We start from the raw sequence: 23,421 nt of genomic DNA on the forward strand, positions 1-23,421 counted from the left end.
GCATCCCTATTTACACATCTTTACAAGTTTGTTGACTACAGTATATGCTAATCCAACACCTGCTTCCATTAACCCATGAAGACCTATGGGGCTGTTAAGTCTGACATAATTTTGTAGGCAGAGGAGAACTTTTGGGGCCAAAAGGCCCCAGCGCCCGTGAATCTTTTTACTATTTTTACTATTTACTAATTCTTCTTCTCTTTGTTGTCGAAAGGAAAGTGGTAGAATTATACTTTAGTCGTTATTTTTGTTTCGGATCTGTTGAAATAGCGGGACAGATATTGATAATAAATCTGCTTGGAGGTCTGACTACAAAATGATGTCACAGCTTAAAAGCCCCATAGTAAGTGTTCTGAAAAACACTTTTTTTTTACTATTATTTACAAAAAAAATAAAAAATAAAATAGTGAAAATAGCTGAATTACCAGCAGGGCTTGACATTAAGGCATGTCCAGGACCGTCATTTGGAATCACACAACAGTTCCTGCCAAACCCCGCCCACAGAATTTTTTGATTGGCTGAACCGGAGCTAGGGAGCGCTACCTTTGCACCGCGCGGAGGTGCTGGGTGTTCCGAGACTTCCGACCACCTCAACCTAACCTTAACCCGAACCTAACCTCAGTAAAAGTAAAGCTGGTGAGTAGCGAACCTGCCGACGGGGGTGAAAACTAGCGTGTCCGCCTAGAATTGTGGTGTGATTCCAAATTGAGCGTCCGGGACAAGTAATAAATCCTTCCGGACAAGTTAATTAAAAATGTACTTGTCCGCCGTTGGCAGTCCTTTTGTTATTCATTCTATTTCAATGTCTGACTCCTATGCATGCATTTAAGAAAGAAATGTTGTTGTTCTTTATCCGGACAAGTGACTTTTGGGCCAAGTGAATGGGAAATGTACTTGTTAAAAGGACAAGTGCCTCAAAAAGTTCATGTCAAGCCCTGCTACCAGCGCTACACACTACTCCAATGCAACGCCTCGGTTTGCGAGTTCCTGCTCGGCCTCGGTCAGGGGCCTGCTCGGTTTGGGCGGGGGTTTGGGGGGCTCGGCCTTGACGGGCTGCCTGCTGTGCTTGGACATGACCTGCGTGATGTCGGGCACGGCCGTGCGCGCCCTCCGCTCCGCCTCCATCTGCCTCAGGATGATGGGGCTGAGGCCCGGCTGCCGCTTCCGCGCATTCTGCTCCAACTGGCTGTCACTGGAGGGGGGAGAGAGGAGGAGGGGAGAGAGAGGGAGAGGGAGGATATTTTGAAACAACACTTTGTCAGAAATTAGCCCTATTCACTACCCGCCCACTCAGCAAATTTCTTAGCATCCCCCGGGTGCTGACATCAATTTAGAAGGGGAAACTATAACAGAAATAGCTGGACTTAAAGCCAACAAATCATTATTTCGAACGGTAAAGTAAATTATAATACTTTGTGCCTTTTACTATCTTGTGTTCTTGATCATGCTAGCCGTATTTTATACTTTACTATTCGAAAATTGCATTAAATTTGCGATTTCTGTGTTAACTCTATAGGCTAGGATTTACCCCTTCAAAACGTGACTTCAGCACCCGGGGGATGCTGAGTGAGCGGGCCGTGAATAGGGCTAATTATGAAAATTAGAGTTCTAGGCCCTACCCGGCCCGAAAACGTCGGGTCAGGTATGGTCGGGTTTGTAAAGAATTTGATAACTCTACCCGTGCCTACAAGTGTTACTTGGTATCAGAGCCTTGCAAATAAAAAAGACAGTTTAATACCGCTTACAGAAACCGTTCCATGTGGAAAGGTTAAAATATAGGCTACCAGTGAAAGATTAAATCAAAAAATTACTTTTAACTGAAATGGTTTCAAAGTATAACTTGTTTATGATGGGATCAAGTATGTATGATAGGATGAAACCTACGTGAACTTGTGCTCTTCAGGAGTTATTGCTTTCTTCATGGTCTCCTTAAATAACGGCGACTTGATGTAGCGATTATACGAGTCCTGGAATGACAGACCACACGCACACGCACACGCACACACACACACACACACACACACACACACACACACACACACACACACACACACACACACACACACACACACGCATGCACGCACGCACGCACACACAAACACACATCTTTTATGATTATATTCTCTACGACTACACACTACAATTATTTACCATTAGTCAGGGGATATCTTTAGAAATAGTGTCAAATCCTGGAATAAATTCCTTACCAAAGAAATTCTTCACCAATGTGTTTGTAAAGGTGTCTAGTAACACATCTCACAAAGACTGAAATTCAGTTTCCCTAGGAAAATCTTTGACAGCTAGGGTAATTCTGGGTCTCATTCAGTCACTATACACTATACTATAGGGGAAAAAATCACTCCCAAATAATATGCTTTAAGTGGGATGTGAGGGGTCTAACTATGTGTTTTTAATTATTCTGAATCCATTGCCAGCATTTGTTTTGCACCAAAAACATTCCTTGGGCTAGAAATGGACCCCCATACCACTGTGAAAAGTGATGACTCATCACTAAACCATCATTTTATGGGCTGTTTCTAGCCCAATGAATGTTTTTTTGTGCAAAACAAATGCTTGCAATGGATTCAGAATAATTAAAAACACCTAGTTAGACCCCTCACATCCCACTTAAAGCATATTTTTGGGAGTGATTTTTTCCCCTATAGTATAGTGTATAGTGACTGAATGAGACCCAGAATTACCCTAGCTGTCAAAGATTTTCCTAGGGAAACTGAATTTCAGTCTTTGTGAGATGTGTTACTAGACACCTTTACAAACACATTGGTGAAGAAATGTTTTGGTAAGGAATTTATTCCAGGACTTTTTAAGATATCCCCTGATTACATCTGATGTCTGAAAGAAATTCTTATGGCTCATGAGAAAAAAAGTTCTCATCGACAAGACAGTCTTGCGTAGCCAGACTGTTGCCTCCCACAATAAGCCCTTTTGCAAATCCCGCCCCATTCTGCCCTGTTACTATGATAGGACATTTGACCCTGGGCAGATTGTTTTTATAGTGGCAGTGAATGGGATTTTTTTTCCCCTTCATAGCCTCATTACAGCTATATAAAGTACCAAAGGAAAAACATCTAGGTGATATTAATAAAAAGGGAAGACAAAGGTACAGTAGTTACATTGCAAAACAGGGGGTTTACCCGAAAATATATGTTTTAATTTGTTTAATCCCAGTGGGACAGAATCCTCTTTGCAGATTCTTTTATAGTGGTAGTGGATGGGATTTTTTTTCCCTTCATAGCCTCATTACAGCTATATAAAGTACCACAAAAAACACATCTACGTGATATTAATAAAAAGGGAAGAAAAAGGTACAGTAATTACATAGCAAAACAGTAGTTTTCCCCCCGAAAATAAATGTTTTAATTAGTTTAATCCTCTGGATCAGAAAGAGAATAGACCGCGCATTGCATCCTGGGTAGGAAGAGGACAGAACTATAATCCTAACCTCACATAATAGGCTGGCTTTTCGTAATTCTGCCCATTTAAAATATATGTACCCAATCGTGACTCTTAGACCATTGATATGGTCCATGTGAACTAGTTTGTTGAAGCTTATTCATTATGATGAGCGAGATCACGGCCGAGATCGCGGCCGTACCGGGCGATCGCCGTGTCGCGCACTGCGGACAGTTTTGAAAGCCACATTTAACATTCTCCACTGCACAAACTCCACCCCCGATAGCAAAAAGTGAATGTTTTTTTCTGGTTGGCCAGTCAGGGAGTCTCAGGGACCAATCAGAAGGCTGACAAACGGTCTATTTGCAAATGATTCCGTCATACAATCTGGGAAGTTCTGATCATGATTATCCGGCATGAGAAGCGATAAAGTGGATGTGAAGCCTCCTCCCCACTTCCGTTTCGTTTATACTGCCGACGGGAATGAAATGTATAAATAAAATAAAAATCATCTAAGCATATATATTGCTGCTTATCAGAAATACATTTTTTAAATATATTTTCGTGAACGGAAATGCCAGCTTCCGTTACTCTATATTCACTAGCATTCGGAGATTGTCCGCCTAACAGAGAGAGGTCTTCTGTCACTAATATTTGCACATAATCCTTATTAAGTGACTATTTTCATAGCATGCCTTGGACACTTACATGTTTGCACAGCACATTGGCACTTTAATTGTAAATGCAATGTTAAGTGTAATGTTTAGTGGCATAGAAGTGCAATAGTATGAAGTTCTATTGTTGCTTGAGTCTGATTGAATGCTTAGAAATACCTGGTGTGTCTTCAGTAGATTGGGCTGGACCATAGTCAGAATGTCAGAGGGGGGTTTGCGATGTGCTTTTGCTATTTATGTTGTATAATAGTGTGAAGAAGGATAAGTGGACAATATTGTTGTAGTTTTTAAGAGTTTTGTAATGTATGTATTTGTATGTGTGTTTTCATGTATGTTTTAGAGTTAGACTTCTACACCCCTCAGAATGGAGCGGTCCAGTCTCATTATCTCACCTGGCTATAAAAGGCTGCTGCCAGAGAAGAAAGAGGAACTGATGGGTGGAAAGCTAGACACCACTGTGTACTAATGGATGGACAATGATTGAATGTTTATTGGTTTGGTGAATAAATGTCTGGCTAAAAAACTCTATGGCCTCTGTACTACTGTATTCCATATGGCATGGATTTCTACACCGAGAGGGCAATCTTTCAACATAAGATGCTGCATTCAAGTTCAGGAGAGTTTGGACATGGCAATTCTCTTCAATGCTGCCTTCGGGTATGGCAAGGGGCGTTTTCATTTCTTTCATCATAGTTAAAAAGTGCATTCATAGTCTGGAGAGGGCACTTTTTACAGGTGGATAAAAGGGCAGGGGCTCAGGCCCCAGGAGGACTGTACCTTCTTCATTAGCATGTAGATGTGGGTCTGCGCTGCGTCCAGGACGTTTCTGTGTGGATGCTTAAGACCCCTCACTGTGATGTCCATGGTCTTCCCGTCTATGTTGATCCACCGGGGGGCGCCACGGGCCAGGAATGTCCTGAGAGCAGGAAGGAGAATGTTCAGGAAAACGCTGGAATAAATCGTCGTCGTCCGGTGGAAACCTTGTGTGTCCAAAACTGTTCGTTTTGTATTTATCATTTAAAAAATTATATAAACTAGCGGTGCGAGGCATTGTGTGCTTGTAGATCTGCTGTTTTCGCTACTGTTGTGCGACAGCCTTGTATGATGAAGCAGAGCTTTAATTACTTTACGAAAAAACATACTACATTTGAAACATGGAGTTACAAGGTTTCTGCCCAACAGTGACAGAAGGCTACACCACAACTCTTAAGACTTTGTAGAGAGGTTGAGGTATCGTTGATAATTTCTAGGCTCATATTTGTTGTGTGAAATGTATAGCTAATTGCTATTCACTTCATTGCCCGATTTTAAATGTCAAAACTGAAAAGAAGGAAATTCTGGAATGCTGAAGAACAATGACAAGGCCATTTTGAACTTTACGTGGATGTCTATATTCAGTCGGCATGGTGGGGAGAAAGGATGAAACGGTATTTGAATCCATCATGATATTAAATCCACCAACACTGGAACAAAACCTAACAGAACTTGGGTCTAAAAGACAGTGAGTAGATGACTGGAAACCAACTGGAACTACTATTATCACCTACCACAAGGTGGCACTGTTGGACTCCATATAATAAAGGGCTTACTTGTAGATCTCCTGGGATGTCTCCTGCATTGTGTCAAATGTCCCCCACTTCATCTCCTCACAGCCCTCCCAGAAAGCCAGGTTCTCAACTGAGAGGAGAGGAGAGGAGAGGAGAGGAGAGGAGAGGAGAGGAGAGGACCACTAACAGTAAGTAATATTATCAATTCTTTTTCCTCCAAGCTGTATCACAATACACAATCTTATCACGATTCTTTTTCATGTTGGTTTTTATGGTAATTTTTCAACTTAACAGTACAACCACCTACAAGGTAACACAAACTAAAGGAAAAAGGAGTAACAGACCATTTAGACTAGTGGTCCTCAAAGTGGGGTCCAGGGACTCTGGGTTCCTTTTGGGAGGTCTAAATTGGACCCTTACAAGAATGTAACTCTGACAGAGTTAGGGGGAGACCTTGACATTTTAAAGTTTGAGAACCACTGATTTAGACCAAAATGCATATTAAAAAAGGCATATCGTGGAGACATTGTATCGTCTTAACGATATTTATCACCATTGATAAACCATTGATAAAGTGGTGTCCCCAAGACACCACTTTGATAACCACTGCTCTAGTGTACAGTACACATAATTATGTAGATTCATTCATTAAGGAGGAAGAGAACACATACCACTGAACTCTTTCTTGAGGAAGAGTCTGAACTCGTCTCGTCCACGAGGGTCTGCCAGCAGCTCTCCAAAGCTGAAGGTCCACCTCTCCACACGCGCCTTGGTGGGATTCTCCACACTGACACGCACGCGCACACACACACACACACACACACACACACGCACACGCACACGCACACGCACGCACACGCACACGCGTGAGATAAATCATTATTATTGTTATTGTTATTATCAATGTCCAGTTAACTATAGATCCACTCCCGTCCCAGCACATATATTGTACATGCTCAGCCGACTCACAAGGTCATGTTCAGGTTCCAGTAGGTGGCGTCGTCAGTGAGCCAGGGGTTGCTGGGAAGAACCTTGGCCAGGAAGGGGTCCTGGTTCTTATAGGTGGTTGTGTATTTCACCATGCTACACACACACACACACACACACACACACACACACACACACACACACACACACACACACACACACACACACACACACACACACACACACACACTCATTTCATTTCATTAGACAGTACATCTGTGGGCTGGCTGAAACACTCCGATTTCCTGTACTTTGGCTATTTGAAAATGGTACAAGCTCACGACTCGTCACATCATGTCATGAGATTTTAATAGCTAAAGTATAAAATAATTCCAGGTCTTAATGGGTCAATGTGAGCTAGGATGAGCCTCTAACTTACGCTCCAATGGACACAGAGGATTTCACCCTGGGCCTATCGATGGACCCTCCAGTAAACATCATCTGTGGAGATAGAACACAACCAGGAGTCATCGCCATGTTGTCAACATTTCATTTTTGCCACAGACATACAAAGTGAGAGATAGTCCTGAATAATCTGTAACTCCATTTGGTTCCATTTGTACACTCCCAGAGTTATGGGTGTCCTAGAATGTTCGAGAACCACTAGTACTGGTGGACTCATAATGTGCCAAAGTAGTGTCATAGTTAACAACTTGGGTGCCCAACTCGTTCAGTAACGAGTTAAGGCCACTAGGGGTCACCCTGCCAAAAGGAGTTGTCTCGTTCCTGAACGAGACAACAAGGGGTTAACTGGTACAGCTCTGCGTGCATGCTGCGTGCCCTGTGAATGACCCTAGTCCATACGTCACCCCGTAGCTCAGAGAGAGAGAGAGAGAAAATGGCGCAAGCTGGTTGCATTGATTTCCATTCTAGGCTGAAACATAAAAAGGGCTTTATCTATGAATGAGGTGAAAAGAACGCCAGGGAAGCAGAGATCTGATCGTTTTCACGGCGACACTTTACCGCGATGGTCGGCCGCGGTTTGGATTTTAGTTTCGCAAGCATTTGTAAACAAATGGATTTTCTTCCTCAATCGTCAGTGGACACTCACATGCACACGCACAAAGCTTCCGAGGCTCTTCAAAATAAAGCGTGAGTGAACGACGGCAGCAGCAACAGCTAGAAATGTTAAAGACCTTAGCATCCCATGTGTTAGGAAGAAGAGAACAGGTGCGCTTCCTCTGATTGCTGCCACTGATTTGGGCAGTGGGTGCTCAGCTCTAGGTACAACTGAACCCAAGGATCCACAGGAATGGGGAAAAAGCAGCACATCAAAATGAAGATGCAAGACAGGCTCAGATGCAGTGTTCCATCAGGACTGTGTTAGCATTCAGATTAAAATAGAACCCCAAGGAGACTTAAAGCTATACTGTGTAAGATGCTCAACTAGTGGTCAGTAGCCCTATAGCAAACCGCGGTCGCGTTCGCGTCTTTCGCCCGTTTTTCGTACCTTCACACCCCCGCGTCTGCCTCCACAACGCCGAGAGCTATCTTTAGAGGGGTCCCTGGTTCCTGTGCGTTCAGGCATTCCGGAGAAACGGACTACTTCACCCTGCCTGGTAGGCGAGATTACCTTTTGAGTAAAGAGACACACGGGCGACTACAAATATGGCGACCCCACTTCAAGATGCGCTGTGATTGGCCGGTAGTGTACCATGTGTGCATGATCGGCGATGTGATTGGGCAACGTATACACAACGTATACAGATGATGCAGATTACGTCATTTTGGCGCGAAATCCGGTCCACGGCCAGGATCATAGAAAACATATAAAGAGAAGGCTTCAGAAGCTGAAAATAACGGAGTGGGTGTTCTAAAACTTTAGCGATTTAACAGTTAGGACAATTTTAAGATTTGTTTTATAAAAAAAGTTACATGGTACAACTTTAAGTTTAATAGTTTTTTCTTTCTTTTTTCCTTCTTTTTTTTCTCTTTCTTTTCACGCAATAATTTGATTATAATAAATTCATTGATTCCGGAAAGAGACAGAAATGCATTTGTGTCTCCATCTGGAATCAATAGGGGGAAAAGTATATATTATTGTATTTATTATTTTTTTAATAGGAACAGCATAACTCATTATCATTATGTTGTGATGTGAAGTGAATTTCACAACAAAAACATACTTACATTCTTTTCATAGTCATATGGTGTTTGGACCTGGACAAAGAGAAAAAAACACACTTAATGTCTTGTCAGAGATGAATGATTCAATAACAACAGAATAAAATATAAATTGCAATACTGTACTCATACTGTACTGAAGGAAAATGAAGTGTGTGTGTGTGTGTGTGTGTGTGTGTGTGTGTGTGTGTGTGTGTGTGCGTGCGTGCGTGCGTGTGTGTGGTGGAGAGTTATGAACAGAATGAAAGAGCCATGAGAGAAACCTGCAGAAAAGGACAAAAGAGAAGAGAGAAGAGAAGAGAGGACATGAGAAACAAGAAAGAACAGAACAAAACAGACATACAGAACACACCTACAGTACAGGGACGTGCTGGGCCCCTGATTCAGCCCGGGAAAAATAGTTGGAGAGGCCCTCATTGCGCGCTATAGAGAGAGATCTCTCTCTATAGCGCTGCTGCTACTTTGCCATTTCAGATCATGACAAGTGACAAGCCAGTGGGCCAATTACATGAGTTATATTTCGGCGTTGTCGGGTGGAAACCTTGTATGTCCAAAACCGTTTGTTTTGTATTTATCATTTTAAAAATGATTTAAACTAGTGAAAACAGCCGATCTACAAGCACACAACGTTGTGTGCTTGTAGATCTGCTGTTTTCACTACTTTTGTGCGACGGCCTTGTATGATGAAGCAGGGCTTTGCTTTGCGAAAAAAAATTACAAATTTGAAACTTGGAGATTTCTGCCCGACAGTGACGATTTACTTTGTTGGCCGCCCAGCCCCCATGGAACGAAGGCCGACATTTTTTTTTTTTTTTCCCCTAATGGCCTGCCTGGACCGGCCGGGAATGAACCGTCCGTTCGGGAGTTGTCCCGCTTTTCCCATGGCCAGCACGTCCCTGCTACAGTACCCAGTCCTACTCTAAAACTATAACCCTACTTACAGACATACAGAACACACCTACAGTACCCAGTCCTACCCTAAAACTATAACCCTACTTACAGACATACAGAACACACCTACAGTACCCAGTCCTACCCTAAAACTATAACCCTACTTACAGACATACAGAACACACCTACAGTACCCAGTCCTACTCTAAAACTATAACCCTACTTACAGACATACAAAGCTTGTTAAATAATGCAAAATAGCTTTATGTTCTGCAGGGAACCAAGAGGATTAACCCAGTAAGTTGGTTCTCAAAGTGGGGTCCAGGGACCCCCAGGGTCGTTGAAGGGGTCCCAGAGGGGGTCCCCGACTCCCCGCTAAATTGTTTAATATACAGTAGCATCAAATTCAGTTTAACCACTTTACTCCTATATACGTTGGCTAAAAAAATATAAGAGAAAAACATCTTGATAAAAAGAAAAGAAAACTTTGGGATGATTATGAGACATTTTAACAACACTAATATGTATGGGGTAAAAAAGAAAATCAAATGGCGGACTGCAGCCAAATATGTATTTTTCGTTGTTGTTGAGAAGCATACCGGTAGTTTTAAATCAACCAATTAACTGTTTTAGGACTGTGAGAATCAGGACTACTGTATGTTACATTACAGTTTACATTCAACCAAACACCTTGACTTAGATTACCCATGAATAAAGCCTCTTAACTAATATAAGCTGAAGCACACACGTGCACACACACACACACACACACACACACACTCACACAGAGAGACGCACCTGGTACCTCCTCTGCATTAGGATCTACAAGGCGTTCAAGTCCATAGTCCATCGCAGAGGCTGTCCCTGGCTGCACACACACACACACGCACACGCACACACACACACACACACACACACACACACACACACACACACACACACACACACACATACATACACACACACACACACACACACAGACCATTTTATCAATCAATAGCGACATAAAGGAGAGCATACAAGGACACGAATATTAAAGTTACAGTTAAGGTTACATTCACAAAAGCAAAGCATATGTCTTCAATATCTACAATAAGCATGTCACTCAGTACTCTATGGGTAAGAGTAACAGCGTCTCCACCATATGCGGGGCATCTACCAATTATGGCAGAGACAGCACAGTACTTTGCCGGCCTTTTGGCCTCCTTTTTGGGCATCCCAAATTGTTATTATTTGATTTGATTTCCCCAGATACAGTATAATATCTTCATATAACTGGTCCTCACTAATGCTCATAATAAGATGGCACCAGTTTTGTCTACGTCTGTCTCAGAGGAGGGCTGTAGACAGTTCAGAAACCCACCTGGCAGTGACATAATCGATGTGGGGAACCCAAGATAATAGAAACGGCAAGCTTTGTATTCCTGGAAAGTTTGCATGCTATAAGTGGAAGCCATTAACCTACGCACTGCTGCCACCTATCTGGCGGTAGTCAGGTTAGGAAGCCATTGTTCTCGCATTAATAAGAAATACAATAGAAACGGTAAAATATTGTTTAAAATTACCAAATGTGCCTATGATTTCACTGGTAGGCGGGTTTCTGGACTGTCCAAAAACACTGCCCTCATCTGAGACACAGACCATCAGCAAGTAGACAACACTGGTACCAATTAAATGAAGACAGGTGAGAATTGAGAAGTGGTCCTTTAATCATTTGAACCTGAGAGACCAAAATCTATTTTTGGCATGCTCCCTCCCTCTCTCTCTCTGTGCAATTTCTTCATGTGTGTGTGTGTGTGTGTGTGTGTGTGTGTGTGTGTGTGTGTGTGTGTGTGTGTGTGTGTGTGTGTGTGCGTGCACGCGTGCGTGTGTGCACCCACGTGTGTGCGTGTGCACGCCTCATATCTTAAAAGATTATTTTCACGGCATGCAATGTTGTTGCGTCAGTGTGAGAACATATGGTGAGTGTGCTACCTACCGTACCTTAGTTCCTTGTGTGGTGAAATATTAACCATCCCTGGCCTTTCCCTGACGCGCCATGCTAATGAGGCCTCATGGGTGGAAAGCATGTCATTTAAGAGATAACTGCCAAGCCCCGCCCCGCCCCGCCTGCTTCGGGATTCTGCCTTGGCTGAACGCACGACAACAAAGACACCGCTTCTAATAGGGGCACAGTCACATTCAAATACAGCCTGAAACCTCATTCCAGTACCTGCCATGGTGGCGAGCCTTGCTAGTTATTAGACTTTCAGCCCCAAACTCCCGGGATTCAAATCAGGGACGTGCTGGGCCCCTGATTCAGCCCGGGAAAAAGAGTTGGAGAGGCCCTCATTGCGCGCTATAGAGAGATCTCTCTCTATATATAGCACTGCTGCTACTCAAAGATTTGCCATTTCAGATCATGACAAGTGACAAGCCAGTGGGCCAATTTCATGAATTATCCCTATATTTCGGTGTTGTTGGGTGGAGACCCATGTCCAAAACCGATTGTTTTGTATTTATCATTTAAAAAATGATTTAAACTAGTGAAAACAGCTGATCTACAAGCACACAACGCCTCGCGGTGCGAGGCGTTGTGTGCTTGTAGATCTGCTGTTTTCACTACTTTTGTGCAAACAGTTTAATTTTTACTTTTGTGCAAACAGTTGAATTTTTTCCTAATGGCCCGGCCTTGACCGGCCCGAGAATGAACTGGCCGTTCGGGAGTTGTCCCGCTTTTCCCAATGGCCAGCACGTCCCTGATTCAAATCCTGCAGCAGCTACTATTTTGCTGATTCAGGGGCACACCAGCAGGCACAGTGGTTGAGAAACACATCTCAGTGGCAAATGTTGTACTTTTACTCCGTTACTATTATTTGAAAACATCAGTTACTAATTACGCTGCAGATTTTGATTATTATTATTCCAAAACAGACATCAGGGGTCTTCAACGTTTTCAGGTCAAGGACATCTTAGTTGAGAGAGAGATGATGAAGCAGGGACCCCCACAACCTTTTCATAGATTCCATATAGTTTCATCGTTTGACAGCACAATCATCAGTGTATTTTGGATTCTTGTCATTTAGTTCCAGGGGCCCCCATGCAGAAGCAAAATTTAAATTACAAATGTTCGCTTAAAAAATACATATTCAAAGACTTGCACACATTTTCATGACTTTTCAAAAATAGCAGGTCTACAAGTTCGCATGTATATCTGCTATTTTTCAATAGATAAAGTATAAAATAATTAAGGCCCCCTCCACCATGGGCCCTACTAACTCAGTCCAACATTGGAGGCGGGGCCCGACCCGGAGACTGTGGAGGCCGTCGTGCAGTTCATGTACACGGGAGAGATCAGGGTGACCATCAGCAATGTCCACAAGGTTCTGGAGCTAGCTGACAGGTGAATTATATTGTTGTATTTTTTATTATTATTTATCCCTCCCATGTGTTGGAGGTGCGTGACCAAAACAATTGGTATGTGTCATTGTGTTTGTGAGATTATAAACATACATAAATGTAATAATTTGGTGTTTCATTACTGGATCATGTAAACAAGTCACAATGGAACAGTAATCGTTTACCTTTATGTTTGCAGCCACATAATGTGTCTATAATATAATAGAATTCTTTTCAGTCCAATTTTTGACTTTAATTCATATTGAGAATAATGTTGAATGACAATGTAACATTGCAACCGAAAGGTGAAATAGAAGGTGCAATTGTAGAAAGGGTAGAAAGTTCATTAATTTGATGTAGCAAAGACAAATTAAATCAGTCCTGTGCATTTTCGCTGCAGGCTATTTGAAGTGCTGTCCAGGAGATGGCATTATGGTTTACTAACTGTAGGATATGGGGAGGAAGGAACATTGGTCTCGCTACATCCAATATCATTTGTCAATTGGACATAGTTAGACATGCCACTAACGATCCTACTCTTGCTTTCTTATGGACAAGAGTAGTACTCACCCTATGGAATATGGTCAACTGCTTTTTATAGCAGCTAATCCAAAATGACCACTACCTCCTATACTCAAGTGGCCTAATAAGTTCACCATTTCCACGACAGGTTCCTACTGGTGCAGCTGAAGGACTTTTGTGGCGAGTTCCTGAAGAAGAAGTTGAGTCTGACCAACTGTGTGGCCGTACACAGCCTTGCCCACATGTACACGCTGGACCAGCTGGCGCTGAGAGCCGCCGAGATGATGATCCGACGCAACTTCCACAAAGTCATCCAGGACGATGAGTTCTACACACTGCCATTTCACCTGGTGCGCGACTGGCTCTCTGATACTGAAATCACTGTAGACTCGGAGGAGGTACTGTTTGAGTCTATAGTGAAATGGGTGCAGCGCAACGCAGACGAGCGAGTGAAGTATTTCGAGGAGCTGTTCCAGCTCCTGAGGCTGCCCCAGATTAAGCCTGCCTACCTGATGCGGGTGGTGAAAAGGGATTCCTTAGGGTCGTTTCATACCGTTATAAGGAGCCGACTAATTTCGGTTCGGGAGGACGCCCCGACCCGAAATTATTTAGGTTCGGGGGTGATTTCATCCATACTTTCTTAACGGCTAGTGCCGAAGTCGCATGTAAATATTGGAGGTCCGTGGCATGACGACGTTTGTGGCCGATGAATGAGCATTGCATGGCGGATATATATATTGCCTTCCCTCGCGCTGCACACTGAATGACTGGAGGTCCAGTGAGTAGCAGCTCCAGCAGGCAGCAGCACCAGTGAGGTCTCTTCTCTCTCACTCACACTCACAAACGCTCGGCTCGAGCTCTGTCAAAAACATTTAATCTACAAGCTCACATTATAGACGTGCCGCCTCCCTTGCTGCATGCATGTCATCACGCAGTCACAACTCGTCGTGGAAAAGGAAAACATATCAACACGGAACACTAGCAATTTAATAGCAAAGTTGTGTTTAAGCTCTTCTTTTCTCTTTAAAACGGTCGGCGACGCGTTAGCAGCGATACACGCAGCAAAGGCGTGTGTGTGTGTGTGTGTGTGTGTGTGTGTGTGTGTGTGTGTGTGTGTGTGTGTGTGTGTGTGTGTGTGTGTCGCGCGCGCGCCTCCCAGTCCACCACTCTTCGTCTCCAGCCAGAGCCAGGCTGACTTGTGTCCGCTCTGCGATGCCCAAAAGACGGCCACACAAGCATTTGGAAGTCGGCGTGTCTCCCTCCCAACGACCGCTGTTTCCTTGGATTCACAGCCGAGAATATGAACGTGAAGCCGGGCTGAATGAATGAGAAGACACCGCTGAGTACCGAAATGAAGTCGGGAGGTCACAACATTTCGTCAGCACCGTAGAGCCGAATTTAGTAGGTTGACGCCCCCCCGAACCGGGGGATGCGAACCATATTTGGGTTCGCCTAGGGCCGAACCGAACTTAGTTAGGCTCCTTATAACGGTATGGATCGACCCTTAGTCGCCAACAGCGCGGTTTGCCTACAGCTGGTGTGTGACGCTGTGGAGGGTCACGCCATACGTTTTCAAGTCGGCTGAATTGGAGCCCTGCGCCTCCGGCATGCCGGCTTTCCAGCCTCGCTTTGGCCAAAACATGGACGTAATCATGGTTGTGGGCGGAGTGTCCGAGGGTGGTGATTATCTGAGTGAGTGTGTGGGCTACTTTGTGTACGAGGACCGTTGGGTCAACCTGCCGCACATTCACAACCATCTCGACGGACATGCCATTGTGGTCACAGACTCCCACGTCTATGTCGCTGGCTCCATGGAACCAGGTTTCGCGAAGACCGTGGAACGCTATAACCCTGTTCACAACACCTGGGAGCAGGTGAGCAACTTGACCACACGCAAACACTCCTTCGGCCTCACAAGCATAAAGAACATTCTCTACAGCATCGATGGCCACGGCAACTTCAGCCCAGGCTTCAAGGACGTCAGCGTGTACGAGCCTGAGCAGGACAAATGGCACAACCATGGAGTCGGCGCCGAAGATCCTGCGAGATGTGAAGGCAGTGAGCGTTGAGAACCGCTACGTGTACGTGACCGCCCGCATGCCCGTTGACACAGACAACGAGGATGGACTGAAGACTCCATCGCGCACCCTCACCCTGCGCCGGCAGCTCCAGTCTCAGATTGAGTGCTGAGTTCTCGTGTTCCCCCAGAGGGGAAGCTGTTTTGCACATAGCTCATTTCCTCGCTGCTGTTTAGCGTGTTTTCGGCTGATGAGCGGCCTGTAGATATTCCAGTACTTTGTCTTAATGTTTTTTTGTTTTGTTTGTTTGTTTGTCCTTTAATGCGCGAGTGAGATGTACAAGCACACGTTTGATTAAGTGGCACATAAAGATTTGGCAAGACAATGTGTTAAATTCTGTTTAACTTTAAGGGTTAGGGTTAGGGTTAGGGTTTAGCCTTACTTAATTAGCTAATGCCTTACCTTCCTTCTTTAAAGAAATGTAACCTCTCTTAAATCTTTTGAAAATGTCCATTCCTTTTATCAACCAATGACTTTCCATTTAGGTTTGCATTTTATATTGTGTTGAAACTTCAGAGTAAATCATCTTTCTATACACGTTGTTGGGTAAAGGTTTGAGAAAAAAACTTTAATTATTTAGTGCTAAGCCTATCCTCAACCCATCTTTATTCTACCACTCATTCTTTTAGGCGTTGGCTCTTGCACAAAGGTTGAATTGAGGATGATCTTGTGTCGCACATGTTTATTTTGAAAGGGACGTGTCTAAAAGCTGCACTGTGTGGAATTGCTGAGGAGATTGTTAAGCATTTTCAGTGTAGACCTCACAATCATACACTCATGACATGATATTACTTTTTACATTGTTGCACTAAAACCTGTGTGACAGTTAAGTTAAACTTTTCATATGATTTCATTCTCTTAAGCTTTAGCTTTTACATCTATTTTACCTCTAATATTTTCATTGACTAAGACATACATGCTTTAACTTCCCAGACTAAGCACTACAATTTCTTTTTATAAATCAGCATATTTTGGTTAAAATTGTGCCCTTGTAATTTTCAAAATGAGGGCCCTTATATAGACTGATGTTGAATAACAAGTTTGTTATTTGAAATGTTGCAGGATTTCTGATTGAAGACGCTTGATTTGCACTGGTTTTCTATGACATGCTTAAGCTGGTAGCCTCTGATATTCCAATACGTTGGCTTATTTCTCAAGACTTTGTGGGCTGATGTGTGCGTGTATTGGCTGAACAAGCACAGGATTTTGGAATGAAGACTTTGATATCTACGAACTGTCTTGATAAAATAATCACCTGCAGGGTCTGTTATCCCATTCAGTTTTTGTTAAAGCATTCCCACCAATGGATCAGATGCTTTCAAATGTTCTTTATATTATTCCAGATAAAGAGTGCAAAACACACCTTGTGCTGAAAACACACCTTGTGCTGATGGAAAATAGCTGATCTATTATCTCAACAATATGTTGTGAGCTTATAGACTGGCTATTTTTGGCATGCACTACAACATCAATGGCAGTTTAAATCCAGATGTCTGCTTTGCTATGTTTTCTTTGTTATATGGACAGTTTGGACACTGTACTGTGAAAGAATAATCGTATATGATACTATGTCAATCTCATGCACCTGGAAGATTTTCTTTTCTTTTTGCAACTGGTCCACTGAACATTCCTGCTCCACCAGAATTGTGAGTTTTCCATTTACTTGAAGGCGACGTTTTCCACACAAGGACGCGTTGGATTTTAGTTGGATTTCACTCACTGAAGGAGCTGAAATATATTTGATATAACTTTAATGTCACGCTCGGTTTGGACTTTGACTTGTAATGCTGTGGTCACTGGTCACAACAAAGTGCTGTGCCATTGGGACCAGTTAAATGTATGTTGAAGTTGACTGTGCTTTCATCTTGACTATCACCCAGCCGACCAGGCTATATGTGAATATTGTTGTTAATTAAGCTAGCTTCTGGTGTTGTGAGCCTAATGTTGCTCCATCCCATTCCATGCATTAACCCATTTAGAATGGGTACACATTTTGTGTATCATTATTTTATGATTTAACTATTGAAAAACAGCAGATATACAAGCTCACACGAGCTTGTAGATCTGCTATTTTAGAAAAATCGTGAAAATTTGAATTTTGACCCGATTCTATAAGTGTCTTTTGAATCCTTCTAAGATTTTTTGAAAAACCTATGTTTCTATGTCAGCAATCTGGCTTAGCCATTGTCAAAGAAAAGGTCCTTTTCACTTAAATGGAGCTCAGTTAGTCTGTTCTTGAGAGACTACTATGTCAGTGGTTCTCATACTTTTTCATGTGAAGGACCCCCAAAATGATATTTATTTGGCCACGGACCCCCATCTCAAAATATCTAGTTCCAGGGACCACCCAGAAGCAAAATTTGAGTTACAAACGTTCGCTTTGAAAATACATATATGGGTCAGTGACGTGACGCCCCCAAAAATGTGTTTTTAAAAAAACTTTAAATAGCAGGCATAACAATTATTTACTTTTGTTCTACACACTCTCAACTTTATGGAAACACATTTTGTTTTTAGATATTTTATTGGAATCAGACTTTATTCAGCAGTTTGTTGTACTTGTGCCTAAAATCGTCATATGGTGTGACATGACAATAATTGTTCATAAAAGGAAAATGGAGTACACCTTTCTTAAGTTACTCACTTTATCAAAGTCCTTTATCATAACTAACCTGTGATCCACTATAGTTTTGTGAAAATTAATTAAATCTGTATTTTTGTGAGCCTAAATTCATTTTTAAATGAATTTTAGCTATTCTTTTTCTTAGTTTTATTCAAGTTCCCACTTTGAGAAACAAGGTCAGGACAGTCACACCATATGAGTTTTGCCATGTTTGGTTGAGAATTCTGAAGAAATGAGGAATGAAATGTTTTAATCTTGAGTAAGTTCACATAAAGCTTAATGTCCTGCACAATATTCAGAAGGTTTTTGACAAATATATTTTTTATTTATACATGTTTGACACCGAGGACAGCGTAAACGCTACGTCACGTCACCCACCCATATATATATATATATATATATATATATAGTCTACATAATGTGTCCTTAAGCACAACTATCAAAATAGTACAGTGTCCAAATCAAAAAGTGACCATAGCAGTCAATGCTAGTTAGTGCAACAAGTATCCCACTGTCATGTCAAACACAAGTAAAAAATACCCAAAACTACTAACACAACCTAATAGTGCAGTGTCCAAAAAAGTCAGTGCGAAAAAACAACTCGAAAGGAAAAGAAACTAGAAGGGTGTCATAGCCAGACGCACACAAGCACCCTCCCTGGAAGGTCCGTAGAGGTCAGAGTCAGTACAACTATAGTTCCGTCATCCTAGGTTGTGTGTCTCATTGTACAGTTTAAGGGCAGCCGGAACAAAAGCCTTTCCTAGTCTCTCGCATCTCCGTCCTGGGTAGACAAAACGGTCGTTTCCTCTCTTACTCCAATAACTGAAGATCTCCAGATTGAGGGGGTGGGAGTAGTTCTTCAAGATGGAGTCCAGCTTCCTAGCCGTTCGCACCCTGGTTACTTCCTCCACCCCCTACAAAGAGGACCCAACAACAGAGCCCTTTTTGATTGATTGAGTGATTGAGGTATTTATTAGAAGTGTGACTAGGAGTATAGGGGGCTGTCACCAATAGGGTTACTGTCACAAGAATCATCTTAAAAACAAGTTAATATTTTTATGATGTCATTGTGGGGATGTGCAATTATAAGCCAATCAAATTAATTGTCTGTATAGTCTGACTCACTGTATGACTACTTACTGTACTGGTCAGCTGTTGTTGGGGGGCGAGGGGCAGATTACACTGTGACATGAGCTTCAGACCGTTTCAGACCGTTTTCAGAGAAGCTCAAGTCACAGTGTAATCTGCCCCTCAACCCCTTTAGGTGACAGTACCCCTTTAAGGTACAGTTTCATGACAGCACAGTTCACTGATACAAGGTCAACTAAAAGAAACTCAGGTAAGGGTCGATTCACACTCTAATAAGGAGCCTAACTAATTTCGGTTCAGGAGGGTTCCCCGATCCGAAATTATTTAAGTTCGGGGGGAGTCCATTCATACTTTCTTAACGGCTAGTGCCGAAGTCGCTTGTACATATTGGACGCTGAATGACTGGAGGTCCAGTGAGTAGCTCCAGCAGGCAGCATGCAGCACCAGTGACGGGGTGTCTTCTCTCTCTCTCACTCACTCTCACAAACGCTCGAGCTCTGTCAAAAACATTTAATCTACAAGCTCACATTATAGACGTGCTGCCTCTCTATCTGCATGCATCACACAGTCACAACTCGTCGAGGAAAACCTTTCAACACGGAACACTAGCAAAGTTGTGTTTAAGCTCTTCTTTTCTCTTTAAAACGGTTGGCGACTAGCGAGACACACAGCAAAGCTGTGTGTGTGTGTGTGTGTGTGTGTGTGTGTGTGTGTGTGTGTGTGTGTTGCGCGCGCGCGCCTCCCAGTCCATCACTCTCGTCTCCAGCCAGAGCAAGAACCAGCTGACAATGTATCCGCCCTGCGACGCTCAATACACGGCCACACAAGCATTTGGAAGTCGGCGTGTCTCCCTCCCAAACGACCGCTGTTTCCTTGGATTCACAGCCGAGAATATGAATTTGGAGCCGGACTGAATGAATGAGAAGACATCGCTGAGTACCGAAATTAAGTCGGGAGGTCACAACATTTCGGCAGCACCGTGGAGCCGAGTTTGGTCGGTTGACGCCCCCGAACCGGGGACGACGACCCATATCTGGGTTCGCCTAGTGCCGTACCGAAATTAGATAGGCTCCTTATTAGAGTGTGAATCGACCCTAAGACGAGCTTATTTCTCAACAGAAATAAGCTTTTCTTTTCTGAAGAAAAAAAATGGAAGCACTTGTAAACAGGAAAAAAAAGATAGGCCTATATATAACAGGCCTACTGTATAGGCTAACCCAAATTTAGAGTGAACATTTTTAACTCGAATCTTTGCTTCTGGGGTCCCTGGAACAAAATATTTTGAGATGGGCCATGGGGGTCCGTGGCCAAATAGATATTTTGGGGGTCCTTGACATGACCAAGTTTGAGAACCACTGGCTACAGTCTTTTTCTTTAGGCCTACAGTACTTTACTTACTTACTTCATTATGGAACACCATATGGGCATATAGATCTGCCCGACGGGAACTCCAACTCCTACTTCTCATGCCCGTATCATAGTCGGGTCCGCGGTGTAGTCTTTTCGAGTCTTTTTGAGCCATGAAACTACAACGTTACATCAATCCTCACGGTGGAGAGCTTTCAACCGTGAGTCCCAACACATCTCTCTGTTTTTACTATCAGACAGGCAGGCTCTACACCCCGTTCACTGATTGGTCGACCTGAACCGGTCTAGATGGGGTAAAGGACTTCACCGTGGGCCGTGACTATGATGGCCTGCACTTATTTTCTGACTTGAGGTCCACCTCAAATTTGCGGTGGATAGGTCTCCACCGTAGACTCTGATACGGGCTTATATATATATATTTATTTATTTTTGAGCGGTGGACACACCGTCTCCTTAGCATGACTGTGTGAATAGCTATGCGTCTTTGTGTGTCTGTAGCCTGGCCTGCAATACCGCTGGGTGACCAGAGAGGTGCTGTTGAGCAGCTTTGAAATGTACGCACGCACGCACGCACGCACGCACGCACGCACACACACACACACACACAGACACAGCCTTGAAATTAATGGACACCACCGCTCAGTTCACACTGGTGTGATTTTTCTAAGAGTAAGAGTAAAAAAAACAGAACAAAAAAAAACTATATATATATATATATATATATATATATATATATATATATATATATATATATATATTCATTATTATATACATTATTAATATATATATATCGGACCAGTTACCCATATATGGAGATCCTTGTGTATGGAGGTACGGGCATATTGGTTGGATCGGAATGGAAACATGTCGGAAAGGAGACATGACGGAATGGAGACATGTAACCGGCTGGTGTAGGACCACAGATGCAACCCATTAATTGTTATCAGCTCAGCCAATGAAGAACCAACATTCTTGTGACGTCACCTTTATGCAGCTTCCTCATTGGCTGTAAGCAGATTCTTTTTTTTCTGCCGCCTCATTGGCTAAACCATGCGTGTGACGTATGGTGACGTATGCCCATAAAGGAAGTTTTGTTATTACTCTCTCGTTTTTCACAAAACAAGAGAGCTTCTGTAACAGTGCCCACTGGCAATGATACAGAAGCTTCTCTTTACTCCCTCAGGAACAAATCCTATTGGTCGGGTGGGATGTCAGTCGCATTCCGGGAGACCTTCCCGTGAGGAAGGGAAGGGTCCTCTTGACCTCTTCGGTCAGCTGATGAGCACTACAGCTCGCAAAAGGCTATTCAAAGTGTGAGGTTTCTTCAGGAAAACATTCACCGCAGCTGAGGAGACGGTTGCAGCCTCGGGCTCGCTGCCTGGAACGCACTTTGACCACCCACCTCTAATTCCGGAAGACCTTCCCGTGAGGAAGGCGTGATATCTAAGGGTAACGGCATGAGCGCAAGTCCCGGAAAAGACGCGCTGTGATTGGCCAGGCGTCATTTGAATGGCAGCCTCGCGAGGCCCCTCCCCTACGCAAGGCTTTTCCTCCACTACTAACACTGACAGAATGCCATCCCCAGCGTCTGCCTCGGTGGCTTGGTGGATTGGTCTATCGTATTCCAACCCATGGGACCGGGGTTCGCATCCTGATCGTGCCACTCTTTCTTGCTCTACCCCATGGGGGTTCTGTTTAGGGTTAGGGGTAGAGTTGGGTTGTCTAAAAGATAACATGTACACATAGCGACAATGCGGCTCAAAGGGACTGTAGTGCCTTGGACTGCAGCAGGCCAATCACACGCTGCCAGGGTGGGGCTTGACAGAAAGCTGTGAAAAAAAGAATCATGCGTGAGGAAGGGAAGGGTCCTCTTGGCTTCTTCGGTCGGCCGATGAGCACTACAGCTCGCAAAAGGCTATTCAAAGTGTGAGGTTTCTTCAGGAAAACATTCTCATTCTCAGAGTGACGGGTCGGTTCTTGGTCCACTGAGACCTCCTTCTCTCGACCTCGTACTTCAGCGGCAGCCGGGCAGCACACGTGCCCTTGGGCCGCCACGAAGGACGAGGACGTCACCACTGTGGACCGCCGCCCTAATAGTCCCAGCCTCCCGGCACGAGGCTCCCCGCATCGCAGCCGGGGTCACCGCAGCTGAGGAGACGCTTGCGGCCTCGGGCTCGCTGCCTGGAACGCACTTTGACCCTGAAAGGTAATAAAGCCAGTGAAGTGAGAGATAGACAGCTGGAGACAGGAGAGATAGACAGAGCAGACAGACAGGGCATAAAGAGGAAAGGATCCCCACTGTAATTTGACAGGCTCCGGTTCCACTCCGGGCTCCTTCTTTTGAAGGAGGCAACAGCCGACAGGGCAGGAGCGTCGCACCAAATTCTGGGCCCCGGGTACAAGGATTCACTCACGTTTTGAGCTTCAACCATTGAAAAATAGCAGATATACAATCTCAGATATACAAGAGGATTCACTCACATTTTGTTCTTTAACTATCAGCACCGAGTGCCGCGCTATTTTTTTCAAATCCTTCTACATCACCAGCCACGGAGCCAGAAGCCCCCCCTTCTCCCAGCGAGAAGTACATAGCAGGCTCTGCGGCCACAAAGGTGGTCTACAAGGCAACAGCGTCAGGGGCCCGGACCCTCAGCGCCGCTGCCCTGCTGCAAGGAGCTCCTGGATGAGACGGGAGACGCCGCAACACCCCAACAGCTGACAGAGAA

General features: G+C 43.9%; 1 protein-coding gene and 1 pseudogene across 2 annotated transcripts in view; one reads left to right on the forward strand and one right to left on the reverse strand.

Annotated features, from left to right (window-relative positions):
• LOC308302902 (regulator of G-protein signaling 9-like) overlaps window positions 1–23,421 on the reverse strand; it is a gene marked incomplete at both ends in the record, with an annotated part of 66,757 nt that overhangs the window by 5,097 nt on the left and 38,239 nt on the right. Inside the window, 8 exons of the mRNA XM_080747220.1 lie at window positions 1,078–1,192; window positions 1,885–1,967; window positions 4,866–5,004; window positions 5,678–5,765; window positions 6,307–6,422; window positions 6,605–6,718; window positions 7,002–7,063; window positions 10,413–10,505. Coding sequence (XP_080603346.1) covers window positions 1,078–1,192; window positions 1,885–1,967; window positions 4,866–5,004; window positions 5,678–5,765; window positions 6,307–6,422; window positions 6,605–6,718; window positions 7,002–7,063; window positions 10,413–10,505 — 810 coding nt within the window. The remainder of the gene's footprint in view (window positions 1–1,077; window positions 1,193–1,884; window positions 1,968–4,865; window positions 5,005–5,677; window positions 5,766–6,306; window positions 6,423–6,604; window positions 6,719–7,001; window positions 7,064–10,412; window positions 10,506–23,421) is intronic.
• On the forward strand, window positions 11,570–15,727 carry LOC308303749 (kelch-like protein 11; annotated as a pseudogene). The gene is made up of 4 exons: window positions 11,570–11,598; window positions 12,900–13,019; window positions 13,686–14,055; window positions 15,024–15,727. The product of its transcript is annotated as a kelch-like protein 11 (transcript).

This window comes from Nannobrachium achirus (assembly GCF_963921795.1).
Source record: "Nannobrachium achirus genome assembly, chromosome: 18".
In the NCBI taxonomy this organism is placed as follows: domain Eukaryota; kingdom Metazoa; phylum Chordata; class Actinopteri; order Myctophiformes; family Myctophidae; genus Nannobrachium; species Nannobrachium achirus.